The 19,249-nt window shown below is 41.4% G+C and overlaps 2 protein-coding genes across 2 annotated transcripts in view; both read right to left on the bottom strand.

Moving 5' to 3' along the window:
• The window catches only part of shtn1 (shootin 1), a 32,148-nt gene extending 23,317 nt beyond the window's left edge, over nucleotides 1–8,831 (bottom strand). The window contains exons 1-3 of the mRNA XM_079511529.1: nucleotides 8,772–8,831; nucleotides 7,586–7,638; nucleotides 5,728–5,788 (exon numbers count right to left, since the gene is read on the bottom strand). Of these exons, the coding sequence (XP_079367655.1) occupies nucleotides 5,728–5,788; nucleotides 7,586–7,638; nucleotides 8,772–8,826 (169 nt within the window). The 5' untranslated portion in view covers nucleotides 8,827–8,831. The remainder of the gene's footprint in view (nucleotides 1–5,727; nucleotides 5,789–7,585; nucleotides 7,639–8,771) is intronic.
• A 513-nt stretch (nucleotides 8,832–9,344) lies between these two features.
• Nucleotides 9,345–19,249, bottom strand: part of atp6v1ba (ATPase, H+ transporting, lysosomal, V1 subunit B, member a) — a 37,693-nt gene continuing 27,788 nt past the window's right edge. Inside the window, exons 10-14 of the mRNA XM_079512212.1 lie at nucleotides 13,990–14,140; nucleotides 12,941–13,023; nucleotides 12,027–12,131; nucleotides 11,738–11,867; nucleotides 9,345–10,287 (exon numbers count right to left, since the gene is read on the bottom strand). Coding sequence (XP_079368338.1) covers nucleotides 10,145–10,287; nucleotides 11,738–11,867; nucleotides 12,027–12,131; nucleotides 12,941–13,023; nucleotides 13,990–14,140 — 612 coding nt within the window. The 3' untranslated portion in view covers nucleotides 9,345–10,144. The remainder of the gene's footprint in view (nucleotides 10,288–11,737; nucleotides 11,868–12,026; nucleotides 12,132–12,940; nucleotides 13,024–13,989; nucleotides 14,141–19,249) is intronic.

Genomic DNA, 19,249 nt, shown 5'->3' with positions numbered 1-19,249 from the left:
AACTCGATCATGTCAACACAATACAAGGTTATTCTCAAAACTGCCATTCAAACTGATCAGGAAATCCAATTAAGGATTTCCAAGTGAGTGGCACATAACTTTGATGTGTCATTTCACCAAGCAGTTAATTGACACTTGACATTGAAACGTGTTTCTTCTGGATATTGTATTCCTCATTTGTGTAGCCTTCACACTAAAATGGTGTTACCAATGTTGTTCAGGGATTTTATTCAGTACCCCTAACCCGCCTCCCCCAGCCCAACCCCCTCCTCTTCTTCAACAGCATCAACCAGGGCAAATCTGCTAGGCGTAAAGGCTGAATACACATTGGACAAAACTGTAAAGCATCAGGGTCATACATAAGTGTTTTGGAGCATCCGAGACCTTTTGATCCTGTATTTGAGGTTACACTTCACTTGACCCAACGTGAAAGGCAGTATGCAGTTTACTATGAAAACCTTCATTTCCCATCAGTGTCACGCCTCGTGTCACGCCTCCATATATGGTCACAACTCGCGACATCACGCCTCCTGACACTTCACGCCACCATATATGACCATCCCCATATATGAAGATCACGACACTGACCTCATCAAACCCTGGATAGCCATACATGGAGAAGACTGGATCATCACCTACATCTGCATATAACTGCTTCTCAACTGTGCCATATTAACACATTGTGTGCCCACACAACACTTTCAAAATAGTAACCCAGGGACGTCCACTGACGTCTTGGGCACTACATAGTGGGATTTCCCAGGACGTCTGTGGACGTCTTGGGCTCACAACCTGTTTTTAAAATATTTAGAATCAATTGTAATGGATATCTCGAATGGGATTTATATAGACAATTCAGATGTTTCAATAACTTGATTGGAGTCTGCTTATGACAAATTCAATTGATTTGACAGTTTTTAGAATTTAAGTCAGTTTTTTCATTTTAGAGTATGAAATCTCTATTGGTTTTTAGTTAAAAAAAATTGCAACACATTGCAATTTGTGGAAAGTTAATTAGGTGTAAGAACACCTTCATTCTCTAAAGTTTCTTTTAACAGTTGTTGTAGGAAAGGAATTTTGTTTTCTATTGGTGTAAGTGTTATTTTAAATGTTTATTTTCGTCTGTACAGTATTTATATTTTATAGAGGGAGGGACGGTAAGTTGACAAGAGTCAGAGGTAAGTTGCACGCTCTGCTTGCGCACAAGTAGGCTATTCATGGCCAACTTTAGTGCGAAGCGCAAGTTGGTAGCTCGACAGAGTGCATTTCCAGTTCTTTCTGCGCCATCTACGAACATATTCGGACCCCTAGGCTAGGGTACGGCAGGTGCCACTACGTACATGTTCGTAGACAACCGTATACTCCATATATGAAAGCGCCGACCGTCAATTTACCTTTTAGCATTGTTCCGGTGGCTATGCAACGCCTCCGTCCCCACCAGCTATGTTTTTTCCCCCCATCCAGCTCCATTGAGCCTCCATTATAACCATTATGATTTTCAAAGCCCTGTATCTCTAAAGCTTCAAGCGCTGTCCATGGTGAGCCGTCGCGCATCCTGATGATCTTATTTCATTTGTGTCTTTGTCTCGCATCGCTCAGTACATGCAACAGTTTCTGAAGAGACGTAAGGGGTATGTAACCTAACTCTGCCAGATTGCGGCAGTATTGAGTTCACAAGTTCCCTCCTCCTGCCTGCATCTGGGCTCTCTCAAGCAGAAACGATGAACCCGGAAGCAGCGGGACAAAACTCTGATATCTCCATAATAATTTCGATTTGTAGTCTTGTTAGGTTGTGTTTAAATTTGCGCTGTGGCACAGCTTCAATAAGTCTCACGTTGATCCCGCCTCTAGCGGCCGCATACAGCCGCATATCGCTCCGGTCTGATTTGGTCCGGAGTACATCGTCTCTGCCCGAGAGATCCCAGACTCACCCTTCTGGCAGAATGCAAATGTTGTCCAGCAGGGGGAGTGGTTCCACCAGGCTAAGGGGTATGAGCTAATGCTAACGATCACTGTGCTCACAACAACAGCCCCCACTGATTACCCGGAAATGAAACAGAGGCTCGTAGACTGAGAGTGAACGGCTGGCACAGGTTAGGTGTGCTTATGCTACCACCAGAGTAATCTAGTAAGAGAGTGGTGACACGCTTTGATCTCGCCGCAAAGCGGATACCTATGGGCAATAGTTCCAAACATTTCTCCTATGGCTGGAACTATTCCATTGAGATAGAATGAACACTTCCGCATTCCATTGTTACAATGAGAGTCAACGGGAGTGTCATTACTCTCTTACTAGATTACTCTGGCTACTACCTAGCGGGCATAAAAAGAGTTAAGAAGCTCTGTTGTTTCAGCGTGACCTCGCCCTCAAGGCGTCTTACTGGTACATATATAGGGTTGCTCTGTGCACCATAGAAGCCTTCAGTGCCACAAAGCCATGAGAGTTGCAACAGCTATAAAATCACTTTAATAACTTTAGAAAATATAAATATTCAATCTTCCAAGGATATGGCTGAAAGTACATTGTGCTCAGTATATTGTCGGTTTCACAGTCGATTAGCAGGAGAAGTCTGTCGAAGGTTCATTCCAGTCTGATCTGCTGTGAATTTCTGCGGCTGAAGGAGTTGGTCATTTACAGTGCACTCACCTGGACCTAATTGTGAGCAATGACATTTTATTCTGCGTACAGAAAAGTGACAGGATATAGTTAACTTTGAATTCATGTGCTACTCCCAATGTGGTGTGAAAAACGTTTTTTGTTAGCATTCAAAATCTCAAATTGCTCTAACCGTTGCCATTATATTAATCTGTAATAAGTATAACACCTCAGCACAATGAGGATGCACTTCTTGCCACTTAACTACTAAATATTGTGGTCGAGTAGGGGAGAAATTAGGCATTAATGCTGTTACTTTGGGAAATTCCTTCCCCCCAGTGACACATAATTAAAACTTGATGAACGCCTGTGCAGGCCGATATCTGAATCCCTCTGGCACCCTTTCCACATCAGTCATTGAATAGCACTTAGCTGCCAGTTTCAACACAACCTTGTCTATGTTGCTCCCCCTCAATAATGCTATGGCCACAGCCACACTCAACGACCAGCAAAGATGCCTTGAACTAAATGACATGTTAATTGTAATTATTGGTAGTCATGGTAAATAAACATTAGTGTATGTGGAAAATGTATCAACGTAAGATGACGGGGACTCTGACAATTGGCAGTCTTAATTGTGAGTTTTGGCCTCCCCATCAATATTCACCCCATCTTTTTTTTTACCCCCCTTTTTTGCGGGCCTCTTTTTTCATCGTCCTCTCAAGATAGACAGTGATTACCCCCCATGTTGACGCTCTACATAATGGTATCAGCGGCGCCAACTGTGTAGTGAATTAAATTGTATCTGCAGCCGCTTCGAAGCCTTGATGAGGGGGGCAGATGCCTTTGTGGTGTTATCATTATAACACAATGGTCATGTTGTCATCAACCTTGCCATCGCCAATTGAAAAGACATGATTGTGTGTTGGGCGGCTTTTTCTCCCTTCCTCCCACAACCCCCCCCCCCCCCCTACCGCCACACAGCCCCTCTGCCCGCTTCGTTGTGAATAGCAGCAATTTTCTAAGAGCTATGAAATCACGTAATAGGTCCTAATATGCAGCTGCTTGGCATAGTGAGGCAGCCGCTATTAATGTGGAAGTGAAACACAATATTTGTTTTGGCTGGAGAATCGCTGAATATATGAGCAGCACAGGCCAGATTTATTCATATGAAAATCTGCACAACTGCCATGATTATAAAGACAAACTATTTGCTCTATCTTTTGACATATGGAACCAACCCGCCATCACCATTTATATTCACCCTGCGCTTAAGTGGTCATAGCAATGCATTCAACCTTTAAGAAAAATCATTTTGCAAAATGAAATAGTAGGCCAAAACGTTTGAGACACATTTGTAGTGTCGGTAAACACGATGATGATAAAAATACAGTACCAGCAGTATCTCTGAATGCTATAATTTGTGGCATAGTCACAACTGATTGGGTTTGTAATGAAAGATCCAATGAGTGCGCTCTTACAAGGGATGTCAACACGTGCTGTAATAAAGAAAATGCAGTTTGAAAAGTCGATCAAAATGTATGTTGTTTCAAACTTGTCACAATGATGTGTTGACAAATTCATTATGATCAAAATGCCTGCTTAGTACTGGCTTAGTTTGATTATGCACGTGGGCCAGCAAACACAGCAATCTCCTAGTCATAATTCAAATAGCTAAATGTATTACTAAATGTAATATTCTTAATCTTGTTTTCCTTAACAAGTAAACAGACTCAAGCATTACCACAGTTCACTTCATGTCACACCAGGGTGTCACAGTAAGCATAGCAAAACTGTATAATAAAATGAGCAGTCTAACTGAGTCCTTTCTAAAAAGGACAACTTTAGTTTTTTTCAACCAAGGTTCATGTTTTAGGTTGTTAATAGAGAAAGTAAAAGATGAGTGTACATTTTGTTTCATTTGCTGCTTTCTTTCGTTTTAGCGATTTTAGCTATTTTTGACAGGGGGGGGCATTCGAACATGGGGCTAAATACATATATTTGTACAATTTATTTTCTTTATTAATATTTACTATAGCCCTACTAGACCCCAGGACATTACATCTGGCCACACAATATCACTGGATCTACTGAATGTGAAGGGGGGTACTAGGGGGATGCCATACTGTGTGTTGTAGGCTCAATGTCAGTTTGTCACCTCCCCCTTGACATTCAATAGATCCTGTGATCTTTTGTGGCCAGATTCAAATTTATGGGGTCTAGTAGGACTATAGTAAATAATAAAAAAATAAATCGCTATAAAATTTTGTAATAATAATACATATTTAGCCCCATGTTCGAATACCCCGGACCCCCTGTCAAAAATAGCTAAAACGAAAGAAAGCAGCAAATGAAACAAAATGTACGCTCATCTTTTACTTTCTCTAATAACAACCCAAAACATGAACCTCGGTTGAAAGAAACTAAAGTTGTCCTTTAAGGTTAATAAAGTTTAATAAAGCGCAAGCACTACAGTAACCCACCCAGGCAAAGGTTAGCACATAGTTTGAACTGATCATTGTGCAGAGAGGAACAATACAGTTCCTTACAAAACACTGTGGAAAAGGTGAAGCTAGCAATTACATGGCATTTATTGAAAAGGACGAGATAGCAATGGGCTCCTGTCTGTGACAATATGCACGATGCAGGGAGCTCGGACAGAGATGGCCACGTGTACAAATGTCAGCTAACATTTAAACGTGATTGTCGGATTCTGCCTTAATAACCCTGGTGTACCCAGACGGGCTTATATGGTTAAATCATACTGGTATGGCAGTGTCGTGCAGCGGCTATTTTCTTCAATCTTCATACAACGATGTCTGGCTTAAAGGGCCCCCAAAATGACCTTTTTTCTATCAATTACTCACCCCATGGAGACTTGAATTAATGGATTTTTTTGGCACATTCCTAAGCGAATAATTTGATGGCCACCAATGGTTCTATATGGAGACTCAAAGGAGACTCTTTGTATCTCGATAGGGAACCACTGCTGGTCATCAAATTAAAAATATCCATGATATTTCATTCAAGGCAAAATGCTAAATACAAAAATAATACATTTGGGGTGAACCACTCCTTTAAGTGCTTCAACCTGATCTAAGCGATGCTGTTGCGCCGGCAGATGACCTCACCTCGCTGGAAGTCACTCAACTTCTTGATGGCTTGGTCTCGCTCCACCTGCATGCGTTCACGCTGCCGGTCATTGTAGGAGACACAGAGGAAACAGTCTTTAAACAGTAAGCACAGACAAACACTGTACATTTAACTGGGTCTTTGCACACGTTGAACGTGACGATTCAATTATACTAAAATGTATCTGCAAATATTTCACATCAAACTATTCTTTTGGTGATGCCTCTTTCATACAAGTTGACTGTTTTATTTGCGGCAAACAAAATCAAAAAAATGATCAGTTCATCGCCTTGTTATAGTCACGTTCTGTGTGAATGTACTTGTGATACAACAGCAGTTTAAAGGAGAATTCCAGACCAGTGCTTTTCTTACTGTAATCTGATTTTATTATATCCAACAACCAGTGGTGGAGGTGAAAAAAAGTGATATCAGAGCACGTGCGCTGGGTCTTAGGCTCGTTCGCCGTGTGCAACAGCTTTGGTCATTATGAAAGACAGAAAATATGATTTTGAGCGATTCAAATAAGCGATTTAGCTTAACACTTAGGCCATTAGCATTTATTGAAAAATTAGGATCTAATTCACGCCAGCATTTTTTAAAATTTGAGCTCTTATTTTGAAAAGCCGCCATTTCCGGTCCATGAGCAGTAGTCATAACCTAGGAAGCTACACGGAGCGGACAGGCCTTGTTTACCATCTGAAGCCAGACCGGAGCTCTGGAGAGCTCTACATCGTCCTATCTGTGCCGTCAAAGAAACGCTGTTTTGACCAAAATGCCATCTGGGACAAGGAATAGGAGATACAGGCGATTGAAAGAAATGGATAGAATGGATTCTTATGGCGACGACGATCTAAGATGGGCGATCCAGTGCTGTGCTAACAACACAGCTAGCTAACCGGCTAACGTGAGTAGCATTTTGGCTCAAGCAATCGAACGCGCTATAAAAGCTCAATTGCCGAAGGCCGTCGGCAATGGCGTTAAGCGTCAGTATCAAAATTAGGCTTCAATTGACTTTAATCGTCGGCAATGGCGCGCTAAGTGTTAACTCCTTCCTCGCCACAGCCCCATCTAGTGGTTGAGCGTATAATGCTCGTCCGATGTCGTCCTTAGCAGGGAAACTGTTAAATTAATTAATCACAATAAATAAATGTTCCTGGTGTGTCTGAACTATTGACCCAAATGGACCCACCTGGAGGCAGATTTTTTGCACACTTGTTTTTCCCAGGTAGGTGCTTGAAAAGCACCTGGACTACATTTGTTAGTACCTCTACTAACGACCGTAAAGACGACCGTAGTGGACACTTTTTCATGATTGGATGCCTCTAAGCCAATGGGAGACTTACCCATAAAACCCATAGTCAGAACGGCATACCCATACTCTGAACTTCGCAACGCAGAGCAAGTGGCTACAGAAGCTAATGTTATGAGCTAACTGGAGCTAGAGGAAAGCCATAACAAAACGCAGCGAGTGAACCAATAAAAGAACGTCGGACACAAACTAAAACAACGCTACAAGAGCTTGTTGCACCTGGCAGTTATGAGGCTAAACGTGTCGCCATGGACTGGGGAGGCGATCGCCGGGCGTCCGTCTGTCTTTTTTTTTTTTACCGGGCCACCCAAGTGCTTTCCCCGGCCTCGTCCCTCCCTGTTCGGCAACTGTATGGGATGTATGCTAGTGCAACCATTTCAGTTTAACTTTTTAATCTATAACGGTTCCCACTGTCTGCACTTCACACTGTATAGGGTTGCACTTTTTGTGTGCATTTCTTTTCTTGTATCACTAGCTAGGACAGGACAATAGAACATGCGGTAGGCAGGGCTAACAGAATATGTTAAAGTTGTAGTTTTAACACTAACCTCCATTGTTGCTCTTTCATGTTCTCTCTGTAGGCCCTCATACTCCTGAACAGCTGTGGAGAGCAAAGGATGCCAGTCAGTCATCTTCAGTAAATCATATGAGAGCCAAATACATTTGAACACATGCTCATCCACCTAAAGAGCAAGACTTAAAAATAAGTGGGAATTCCTCCAGCATGTGATTAATTACTCATCCAGTGACTGACATGTACAGTATGACTAATATTGGAACATAAAAAAAACCAGCCGATGTGTTTGTTTTTTGTTTTTCCAGACACACCATTAGAATAAGAAAGATTGTTTTTTCCCCTTCTAACATAAAGAACGGTCAAGAAGAATGTGGTATTATTACCTAAATAACACAAATTAATTATTGCAGAAATTATATTAACATGGGGTGGCTTGACTGGCTTCATGTCAGTGGTTTCATATCAGAAGTGTCTACTCTACTCTGCACTGAGGGACAATCTAACAAAACACGATTTCTACTATTCCAAATTTTATCAGTTTACTTAATGCCCTATTGTTATTGAAACGCCTCCTAAAGGCACAGTGACAGTTCTCCATACAATGAATCCAGTAGATTACCCTTCAAGTCATAGCCTACTGCAACTTTTTCATAGGCCAGTTCAGAGGTCAACCGATCGTTTATTTAATACCCCTTTATGGACAGATTTAGTCCTTTCCTCACCCAAAACGATCGATACAAAATTACATTGTCATGATCGGCGCCAATGCATTTTTCAAAGGGCACATGTGTACTGTAGGTTAGTAAGGTTACACTGTTACACACTACTCTCTAGTCTATTGCATAGAATTCCGACGGACCATGGGCCGATATAGGTCGAAATTCTTGCTTTTATGGAAGTCAAAGCCTTTGTGAGTAAAGAATGAACGGTTTGCTTGGCATGTCCACTTTCAGATGGACTTTGCCCTTGAACACAAAGCCCTTCCAAACTGGACAATTTTACGAACAAAAGCAGTTTTGACATCACGATTCAGGGTTTCAAGATGTTCCGTAGTTGACACACTAATAAATTGTGAGTCGACATGATTACATTTATTATAACAATTCTTCTGAATAGTGCACTTCAAAGCTGGTGAGAGGTGGAGGCGAGGTGACACCGCTGTCAATGGAATACTTTTTTAAAACGGTCAATAATATATTGTCCAACATAAATCTCACCTTGGTTCGAGAAGCCTGCTATTAGATGGATTTTCTGCAACTCTTCTGCAGCCATAATACGATCAAATAAATCTGCAACTCTCACTTTGATGATCTTAAACAGCTGGGGCGTGCAACAGGAAGGAAGTGTCAAGGATTGGTAATGGTTACACCTGCGCATTCACAACAGGTAGCATAGTAGTAGAGTAATCGCAGTCAGTTCCTCTGACATCATAACTACATTTACAGTTAGTTTATGGTATAATCACAAATACATAAGTTACATATTGATACAATTCAATTCCTGCATTCATAAAGGGACGGGTAGATCGTTACCAGTTGCTGCAAAGCAAAACGCTGACAGTGTTGTACAAATTCATCGTAAATTAAGGCATTTATATAAGTAAACCTATTGTAGGTCTACATGAATACAAAAATGATGTTCATATGTGCAACAAGTGTTACTGTGTTATGGAGCTAAACTGAGTGAGAAGCAGTGTAAAAACAAGTTATAAACTGAACAAAAAACTATTTTTTTAAGCAAAGTGCATTATCTGTTAAGATGCATGTTCTTACAGATATGGACAGACAAGATAATTCCAACATAATTTAATTTATTCATGAACAGGAAAACATTCGAATCATTCAGCACACAACATAGAATGGACTTCTGCAAACAGATGGGAATGTTTGTGTATATACTGTGTATATATATATATATATATAAAGAATTTATTTTTTACAACACTCAAACATGACAGAAATAATGTAAACAGCAAGTATTCTTTTGAGTTTGTCCAGTGTCTGTCAACACAATTACCTCATCAACGTGTTAGCTGGTGACTTGATCAAGGGATTTTGTAAAGAAGTAAAATTCCTTGAACAAGCTGTAGCCACTGAAATGTGGCACAGTGCAACAACTGCCATGGGAAGAGAAACTCATGTAGATTTCAGAAACTTTTTCGTTTAGTTTTTGGTGGGTGGATGGACTCCCACAATGTTTAGTAAACAAAAGAAGAAAAAAAACTCCAGCACGCAACATACCCCAATAAATAATGACAAATCTACTGTACGATTTCAAGGGTACGTTTACATGTTGCACTAAGGTTTACACATTAAAACACACTACAGACGATATTCATAGAAGATTCCTGGACACAGATACAGTACAATACATCCACAGAATGGGGATTAGGGAAGGGCTCGCTTGTTACAGGTGGTGTCAGGACCTGCAAAGAGATGCACTGGTGGGTGAGGAGGACAAGGATGAGGGTGGGTGGGTGAGAGGGATTTGACAACACCAGTCTCACTGCCCCCCTGGGGTACGGGTTTGTAGGGTGGAAAGAAAGGAGGGTGAGAATGGAACCAGAGCATCCCGTCCACTAAAGTGGACCTCAGTGGCGTGCAGCAGACTCCCTGGGGTAGAACTCGGCGAGGGTGCTCTGGGGAATCCTCTTCAGCATCTCTTTGGGGAAAATTCGGAGCAGCTGCCAGCCGATGTCCAGGGTTTCGTATACCGTCCGGTTGTCGTACGGGCCTGTCCAGAGTACAGAACGGCAAACACACTGGTAAAACCTCTACACCTGAGACTGCAATCTACACAGATGCATCACCTGGACATGACCCACGCAATATTGTCTTTGTTTGATTGATTACTTTATTAACAGTGTGCAGAATAGTACAGTGGTACAATTGACCCCAAGGCCCACCCACTCCACTCTGCCAGACCTTGGTCTGGGCAAGCTGTGCTTCTCACCCATTGAGATGCATGTTAAGGCCCCTCCAGACAGCACAGATTCCTTCACGATTAAATTACGGGATTTCTCCTTATAAATAATCGATCATTTCAGTAGCAAGAGCTTCAAAATGTCTTCTAAATCTAGTCAGCAAGGCCTGCAGTAGGCTATGCACTGACTGGAAAAATGTGCCTGACATTATTTCAGTAAACTAGAAATACGAGGAAATGTAGAGGGAGAAACAGTATCCAACTCAATCAACTTTAATGTCCGACAGGATTTAAAATTTTTCATGTAATGTGCGGTAAGACTATGGCGATTAGTATTATTGCCATCACCTGGGTGGGTGAGTCGTGTAACTTTCCCAACGCTTGCCCAGCTTAGCAACGGTTGCTAAACTATTCGGATTTGGCATTGGATAATGGCTTTTGGTGTGGGGTTTAGCGAAGGGTCCATTATACAATGATAACACAAAAAGTCTTAAGGGCTTGTTTCCATTTTGTTCCGGCTATCTTCAAAAGTGACATATTCGGCTTGAACGTTGGTAACTTTATGTCGTATTATATTGTGTTGTACGCATCAGTAAGCCTCTCATGTGAAATGTGATTCGGTTTGGAAATATCTATCTATTCCAAGGACAGATGTGTCACAATCCCTGCTTTACAACATCTGTCATTCTACAGACATGTTGGCCTTGGTTTCAGAACGCAGAACAAAAGCCTTTTCATCCTATTTTGGTAACTGGCAGCATCTCTATCTTATGCAATATGAAAGCAACAATCTGTCGTCTCATCAACACTAATGAGACTTACACAAAGGTATAAATTCTGTGTCATGGTAACAAATGCGGAGGCTAGACAGATGAGCAGAAAACATACAAAACATCGGGATAAGAATTGTAAAGGAAAAAAATAATCTGATTGCATCATCATTAAAAACAAATTAAAATAAATTTCAGGGATCTACGCTCTGCTACATCTTGAGAAATTTTGAAATTAAAATAATGAACAGTGTGGAAAGCCTCACTTCTTCCCATAGGGTCTGTCATAAATATAAACAGTTGTAACTGTAACTGTTGTACAAACTACATGTCCTGACACCTGCACCCCACAACTGACACAGCCCTGAGTAAGAAGATCCTGCATGGCAGAGATCTGCGCTCTGAGAAGTGTAGCCTACTTTTTTACTTTTCTTTTCCACTCCTGGTGTACTGACTGTGCTTTTGGTTTCGAGGTGATTACATCCACTTACCCTGAGCAATGAAGTTCTTCTCAAACTTCTGCAGGAACTCGAGGTACAGCAGATCATCTGAAGTGAGAGCCTCCTCACCGACGACAGCCTTCATAGCCTGGACGTCCTTACCAATGGCATAGCAGGCGTACTGGTAGAAGACACACAGCAAAGTTCAGTAAACACATACTGGTTTAACTATGATTTATAACATTTGTGAGGGGATGCAAAACTCTAATGCATTTATTTTTCTCCCATGGCTTTTCAGGGGCTGCAACGTTTTTAGTAAAATGTAGTAGAATTATTTTACCAGCTGATTAGAGACATCGGCATGATCCTTCCTGGTCATTCCTTCACCAATGGCAGACTTCATCAAACGCGACAGTGACGGCAACACGTTGATAGGTGGGTAGATCTACCATCATAAAGCACACAGATGATATTCAGATATTGTAAAATTCCAACAACTTCGCACACCAATAAACAACTTGCTCTAGAAAGTTATGCTATTTAAGGTGCATCACTAAATGGTTATAGAAATACAACCTAAGGTTATACCAAAATACATCGCTCCACACGTCGAAAACTCTTCTCCCTTCTGGCAACAAAACTATGCAGGAATGCACTTCCCATTGCAATCAGAACTGCAGCTTCACTCCCAATCTTCCGCCGTAGTCTGAAAACGCACCTCTTCAGACTCCATCATGGACCGTAGCACTTGCCCTAAGCCCGACGACCTTACAGGCGTATGCAAACTTATGTAACTTAGATAGCATTTTATATAGACTGAGATAGCATTTTATGTAGACTTATAGCATTTTATGTTGACATAGCACTATATATGCATAGTTTAATTATATAGATATTCCACTGTTACGTTCTTAGCTTACGTATGATTCATGATAACTGATTGTTTATGTATATGATGTATTGCCATGCTTTTTTTGTTCTTGCTTAATATAAATCGCTCTGGATTAAGAGCGTCTGCTAAATGCCTAAATTGTAATGTCAGGGTCTGGAAACTGTGCCTTCCAGTCTGGGAAGTGATATCAAAGCCAATATCAGGGACAGCCTAAACTGAAAGTAACAGCATTTCTAGAACTAGGAGGATAGCCTAGTAACATTCCAAAGACAGAGCAGTCCCTGCACCTGATATTGAGAAAGGCTGCTTCAAAGGAAAGTTGAATGAATAAATGACTAGTGGCTAGATGGCTAGTGCTGTACCTGTCTGTTGTGCAGCTGTCTGTCAACGTAGACTTGTCCCTCAGTGATGTATCCAGTCAGATCAGGAATTGGATGGGTGATGTCTGTCAGAGCAGAGACAATACATTAGTATTAAACTATTAATTAATCTGTTGTATTTACTAACAAGCTATTCAACAATCGAGGCAATTAACCAATCCCTCACCATCTGTGCATGCAGTATAATGTGTATACTGATACTAATCAAACCCTACTGAACCAATAATCTTGCACACACACACACACACACACACACACACACACACACACACACACACACACACACACACACACACACACACACACACACACACACACACACACACACACACACACACACACACACACACACACACACACACACACACACACACACACACACACACACACACACACACACACACACACACACACACACACACACACACACACACACACACACACACGAAAATTAATGCCACCATTTAGATGGTATATATGTCACAGAAACGTAACACTTTTCAAATCAGTTCAGGAAGCATCACGCAGGAGGAACAAATATATTAGGACAACTCAACCATATACAACATTCATATTATCAAGTTGCATTTGTATTATCAAATGTATCTGGTGCTCTGGATCAACAGTGTTAAAAGCAAATTGCAGAATTGCCTCCCTGTGATGCTTAAAACAGAGAAGCCCATTCAAACAGATTGGGGAAGCCATTTGGAGAAGTTGCTATAATAAACGTTGGCATAAGAAATGTCTCCCCCAGACCTTCAACCACTGACTCACCAAGAGGGTGACACGTGTAATGCATACACATACTAACAGAACGTTTAGATATTCACAAAATGAGATTTAGCGAACTTTAAAATACTGTGTAATCTGAATCTTCCTTGTACATCTTTTATGTAGGTCAACTGAGTTCAGAAACTCAACTAGAGAGAGACAGACAAATGGATATTAAAAAAAAAGAATAGCAGTAAGAATTCTCATTTAATTCTGGATAGCACAGGAAGGCATTAATATATACACTCAAGTGCTCTGACCATCGTTTGGCATGGTGAGGATGGGGATCTGGGTGATGGAGCCATTCCTGCCCTCAACTCGGCCAGCACGCTCATAGATGGTGGCCAAATCTGTGTACATGTAACCAGGAAAGCCACGACGGCCAGGCACCTCCTCCCTGGCAGCAGACACCTGGGTTAGGGTAGGAAATAGTTGTTGGAGAGAGGGCTCATAACATATTCACATGGTGGCTATTTTGCTCTTATATTATTACTTCATACTCTAGAACAGTGGTTCTCAAAGTGAACATAGACCGTCTTCACACTAGTGGACATGCCATTTCCAAAGCAGACAATCGTGTCCAAACAAGCCGACATGCCAGTTTGTCAATGCAGCGATTCACAGTGATTTGTGCTGCCTAGTTCATGAACTGTGCACACACACACTTAATATTGATAACACATTAGACATGGAAGCCATGCTGTTATAAGACTAAAGGCCCAATCTAGACGATCTATGCATCGGGGGTGTGTACGCCTCAATTTCGCTAGTTAGACTGGGTGCAAAGCTCGGCGGTAGGGGAAATGAGGTTATATTAAGTCTTAAAATTAGTCATGGGTGTGTTTTGGGCATAAAATAAATGTTACCAATCAGTGCCTTATCCCCTTTTTTTAGAGCAAGGTGCACTTGAAATGGCACATTTCTATTGAAACGACGGATTGGAGGAGACGTGAACAATTTTCTGCAGAGGAAATGTAAAAGTGTGACAATCAAGTAGCATTAATAATGTGATACAGCCCAATAATTTCAGGAGACGGGAAACTGGCATTTTGGGCATGCACAAAATCACACCTTCCTCCAAACTCATTTAGATTATGTCCAAGACACATCTGTGATATCTTGACATTATAAACGTAATAATCACACTTTATGTTGTGTTCTTTATTTAAACCACGTAAAATGGATATGGAAGACTGTTACTTTGTCAGTCCTATTGAGCATAGATAAAAGAATGCCTGCCAGGAGGATATGATTCACGACATTCATTTAAAAATATGTTATCAGCTGAAATAAACTGCTTATTTAAGTAAACGGCTAATTTCTATTACTCCCTTTCTTCGCCACTATGGTCTCCAAAGATGCAGAGAAATTTGCATTACATAGTTATTGAAAATGGTTTACATGCCCTTTTTTAATATACTGTGACAAGTTCACTTATAATCTTTCTGTTGAATTCGGATGGATTTTGATGTATGAGAACGTGCACGTGATCACTAGCCAGAACATCAATTACCTTTTTTTAATCTATCATCTACCCATATTTACTTAAATTATTGATACATTACTGTATCAATCTGTTCTATATGGCAGTGAATCTGGACCCTGAAGCAAACTCTGCAGAAGGCTCTAGACGGGTGCTACACCAGAATGTTACGTGTAGTGCTCAACATTAGCAAGAGTACACATGTTACCAACGAGAATCTGTATGCCGGAATATTCAGGGTGAGCGACAAAATAGCAGCCAGGAGAATAAGACTCGCAGGACACTGCCAAAGACACCAAGAGCTCCCAGCCAGCAAACTGGTGCTGTGGGAACCAACACATGGGCACCGGTCACGAACGTCCCATACCAACATATGTGGATGTACTCAAGAAAGACACAGGAGCGCAAAGCACCAACGAGCTGGCCGGATGTATGGAGAACCAGGATGACTGGAGGCGACGATGGAAGGCTCGTCTGAGGACGACCTAGAGAGAGACTGTCTTACTATTTGGGTTCATTAGTAAATGTATGCTGTGAGGAACTGCTCCGACTGGTGTTGCCGTCATAGAGAACGTTGTTTTCTTACACGTAGATTGAATACCCTTACTCTAGTCCTCAGAGTATACCAAAGCCCCAAACATCGGATTTTGCGATGACTTGATAAAAATACCAGATCTACAAGTTCGTCACTTCATTCCACTCTATGAACCTATATATATATATATATATATATATCTGGAGCTTATATATATATATGTGCTATTTTAACGCTTATTGTGCCCAGGACGTCCCCCCACGTCTTTACAATTACACCCGTAGGATGCCCAAGACGTCTGGAGATGTCTTTAGGTCATTTTTAATGGTATAAAACCGGATCACTAAAATTCATTTTTTGACAGCGGTGCCTTGCTCAGAGCTCCCGGACATGTTTTGCGCATACGCGCAGCCATTCACTTCCTTGTTTACGGGCCGACAAAACTTGCCATTATCTGAATCTACGGCGCTCTCCATGGTTTATCAGAACGCCAATGTTCTGTCCTAATGCCATGTCCAGGGAGTGGCGTCCGTAGGCTCTAGGCCACCCCTCAACTCAAATCTTTGTTTCTGGAGGTCCCTGGAACAAAATATTTTTGGATGGGAGGTCAGCAGTCAAATACATATACATTTTGGTGGTTCTTGGCATGAATACGTTTGAGAATGAGAACCACTGATATACCATAGCAACCTCAGTTTTCAGAAAACTGAGGAGGCATTTGTAGAATCAGCCTCAGGTCTTAATGGGTTAAGAAGACAACACGAACACACCCATGGGTGCTAAATGATACTTTAGCTAAAGGTCATTTATACAACATGGGCACTGGGCATGAAAATTACAACTGTGTCAGTTGGAAAATAGCAATGATAATTGTGTATTGCCATCTTGCGCTGGGTGAAGATTGGGCCCTCAGTCATTATAATCTTGAATATCAAAGAAAACTATAAAAAAAAACTAAGAAATGTATAGTTTGAGAATAAAATTGTAGTTTTTAAATCGGTTAGTTCACAGGAGGCAAACGGCAGGTTGCAGATTATTATTTGTCCACCACAAAAATAAATGAGAAAAAGAAAATCCCTGTTCTATTAGTTATACAAATTTAACGCTTGCTTTTGAAGAGAATGTGGCATTCATCCTTGGGGCCCAAAGGTTGATGAGGGAGCACTTGTGAACTGTGGATTAAATGCAAAACACGTGAATGGGAATAGAAGTTAAATGTTAATGTCGTCCTGGCTCTTTGTATGTGGTTAAATACCCGAATCTTTATTGTTGCAGCACATATGTGTCAAGGTTATGGACCGAGAATGGAAGAAGAGAAGCGCTCTTTCACATGATGCACATACACCATTTAAAAACCTGCTTTGTGTTGCCGGCATATTGAGACAGCAAAACGTACAACATAAAAGGATTATTAAGACGCATAAAAGGAAGAGGCGAGAAGGCCTGTCTTCTCACCACAAATAGGAAGGAGCAGTGGGGGTGGAAGAGCCCTCCCCCGTCCTTTTAGAGGCAAGCCAGCGAGAATAATGAAGTTAAGGTATTTCCTACAAGGCTGAAGGACACGTTATCCTCCCTTTCAGCAAGGGACACGAGACATTAGTGAGTTTATCACCCATCTGCAAAACCTCTCACCAGATGTCTGGAGTTGGTGTGAGCAAATACATTTACACCCTAAATGTGCTCCTAGCCAGGGAAATGTCAAGCACTTTAGGGATTATTCTAAATGTCCTGTGCATGTTTACCGTCCGTTGTGTTACGCATGTAGATATTTTTCACAATGCCGATGACCAAAATTATATATGCGTTTTGATTTGTCAAAATGCTGATGTTTCTGATGAGCACTATTATAAGTGTGTTTTCGTCGTCTATCTAGTTGTCACACTTCAGCAGGGAATGCCTGCAGGTACGTGTCAACACATTCCTTGTGCACAAACTGGAAAGATTATATTCATAGGGCTTCGAGTTGACAGTTCGGTGAAAAATTGTAAACTTGTTTACTTAAAGAAATATTTTTTAAGTAAACATGTTTCAAGAAAAGGATAAACAGCATGTCTACAATGATTCTTTTTTTCCCCCCCTCTTCTTTTTTTGTTGTTGAAAAAACTAAGAAAAAACTAATCTAATCTACCTATTTCTGAATATTTGCATACCGGTAGATCATTTGACACAGGACAATTTTTTTCATGAATTTTACTTTGAATAATACAAATATTTCGTATGAAAACAATTCACATAGTTGATGCAACATTTATAGGACTATGACAAGTTTGAGAAGGAGCACAATAACAAGAGTGTTTCATGGCATGACTCTAGTAGTTCAAAGAACAGCTGCCTGATATTATGTACAGTACTAGAAGAATCAGCCTCGTCAAGGCTAAGGCTACATACCACAGTATGAAGTGAGTGAGATGGTTCACAGTTCATAAACCACCGGTATTTATATTGATGTAAGTGTCCATAAAGTGCTTGTTTTCCTGAGCACCAGCGTCTCTTTTCCCCAATGAGCAGAGAGCGTATGTAGGCACCTAAAGAAAAGGCACTGAATCCAGTGACTTCTTTTTTATTACGCTTTGACTTTCTGTGGCCGCTCCTAGCATTTCTAGTTGAAAATCTCGGAACATTTCAGAAAGGTGCTATAGTGTTGTCAATGCTGCTCCACTTCAAAAACCCACGTGCAGAGCTGAGCGCAAGATGAAGCTCCTCAATGCACTGCCAGGGAAAAATGCTATATGGACACTCGCCCCCAAGATGTGAAAAAAATGCAGGGCAAAGGTTTTTCCTTGGCCTCTAGGGAGTGTGCATTCAACGTTTCACGCAGATCGGTACAGTTAGGTAAAAATGTGAAAATCTGCCTCATGGTGGCACTATAACAGGCCGTTCTGGAAGATTTGGGGCAGAGGTTTGTGTTGGCAACTTGGCATCCAGGGAGTGTGTGTGCAAAGTTTGGCATTAACGGTGCCGGAGTAACTGACACATGGACGAGCAAAACATACTCTCTTCCCATGCCTTCGGCCTGGTGGAGACAATGAACTACTCACCTAACGCTGCGGAGGTCCCATGTTTAACATAATTCAAAAGTAAATACTATGAAAACCTGCAAAAGCTGTCAGTCGATCTGTCACGCCACCATATATGGCCATCAGTCCATCACGCCTCGTGACACTGCATATATGGCCGTCTCCATATATGAAGATCACGACACTGACCTCATCAAACTTTGGATAGCCATACATGGAGAAGACTGGATCATCACCTAGATCTGCATATATGGAGCTGGCCAGCAACTCTACATCTGACCTCAAAATTCAAACCCTTAGATCTCCATATATGGAGCTGACCTGTTCTGACATTCCATATGTTGATCCGTCCCCACCAGTCCTTCCTCTTCGACGTCTCCCTTTTGACTTATACCTGTCCATTCAAACTCTAGACGGGCCCGCCCCAATGTTCTTAGTGCAGCCGCGCCCGGCAGCCGGCGAAAACTAGAGTTCTCAACAGGCCC

This window comes from Electrona antarctica (assembly GCF_951216825.1).
Source record: "Electrona antarctica genome assembly, chromosome: 10".
NCBI classification, from domain to species: domain Eukaryota; kingdom Metazoa; phylum Chordata; class Actinopteri; order Myctophiformes; family Myctophidae; genus Electrona; species Electrona antarctica.
Note: the sequence above shows the minus strand (reverse complement) of the source record. Positions and strands in the feature narration are given on the sequence as shown.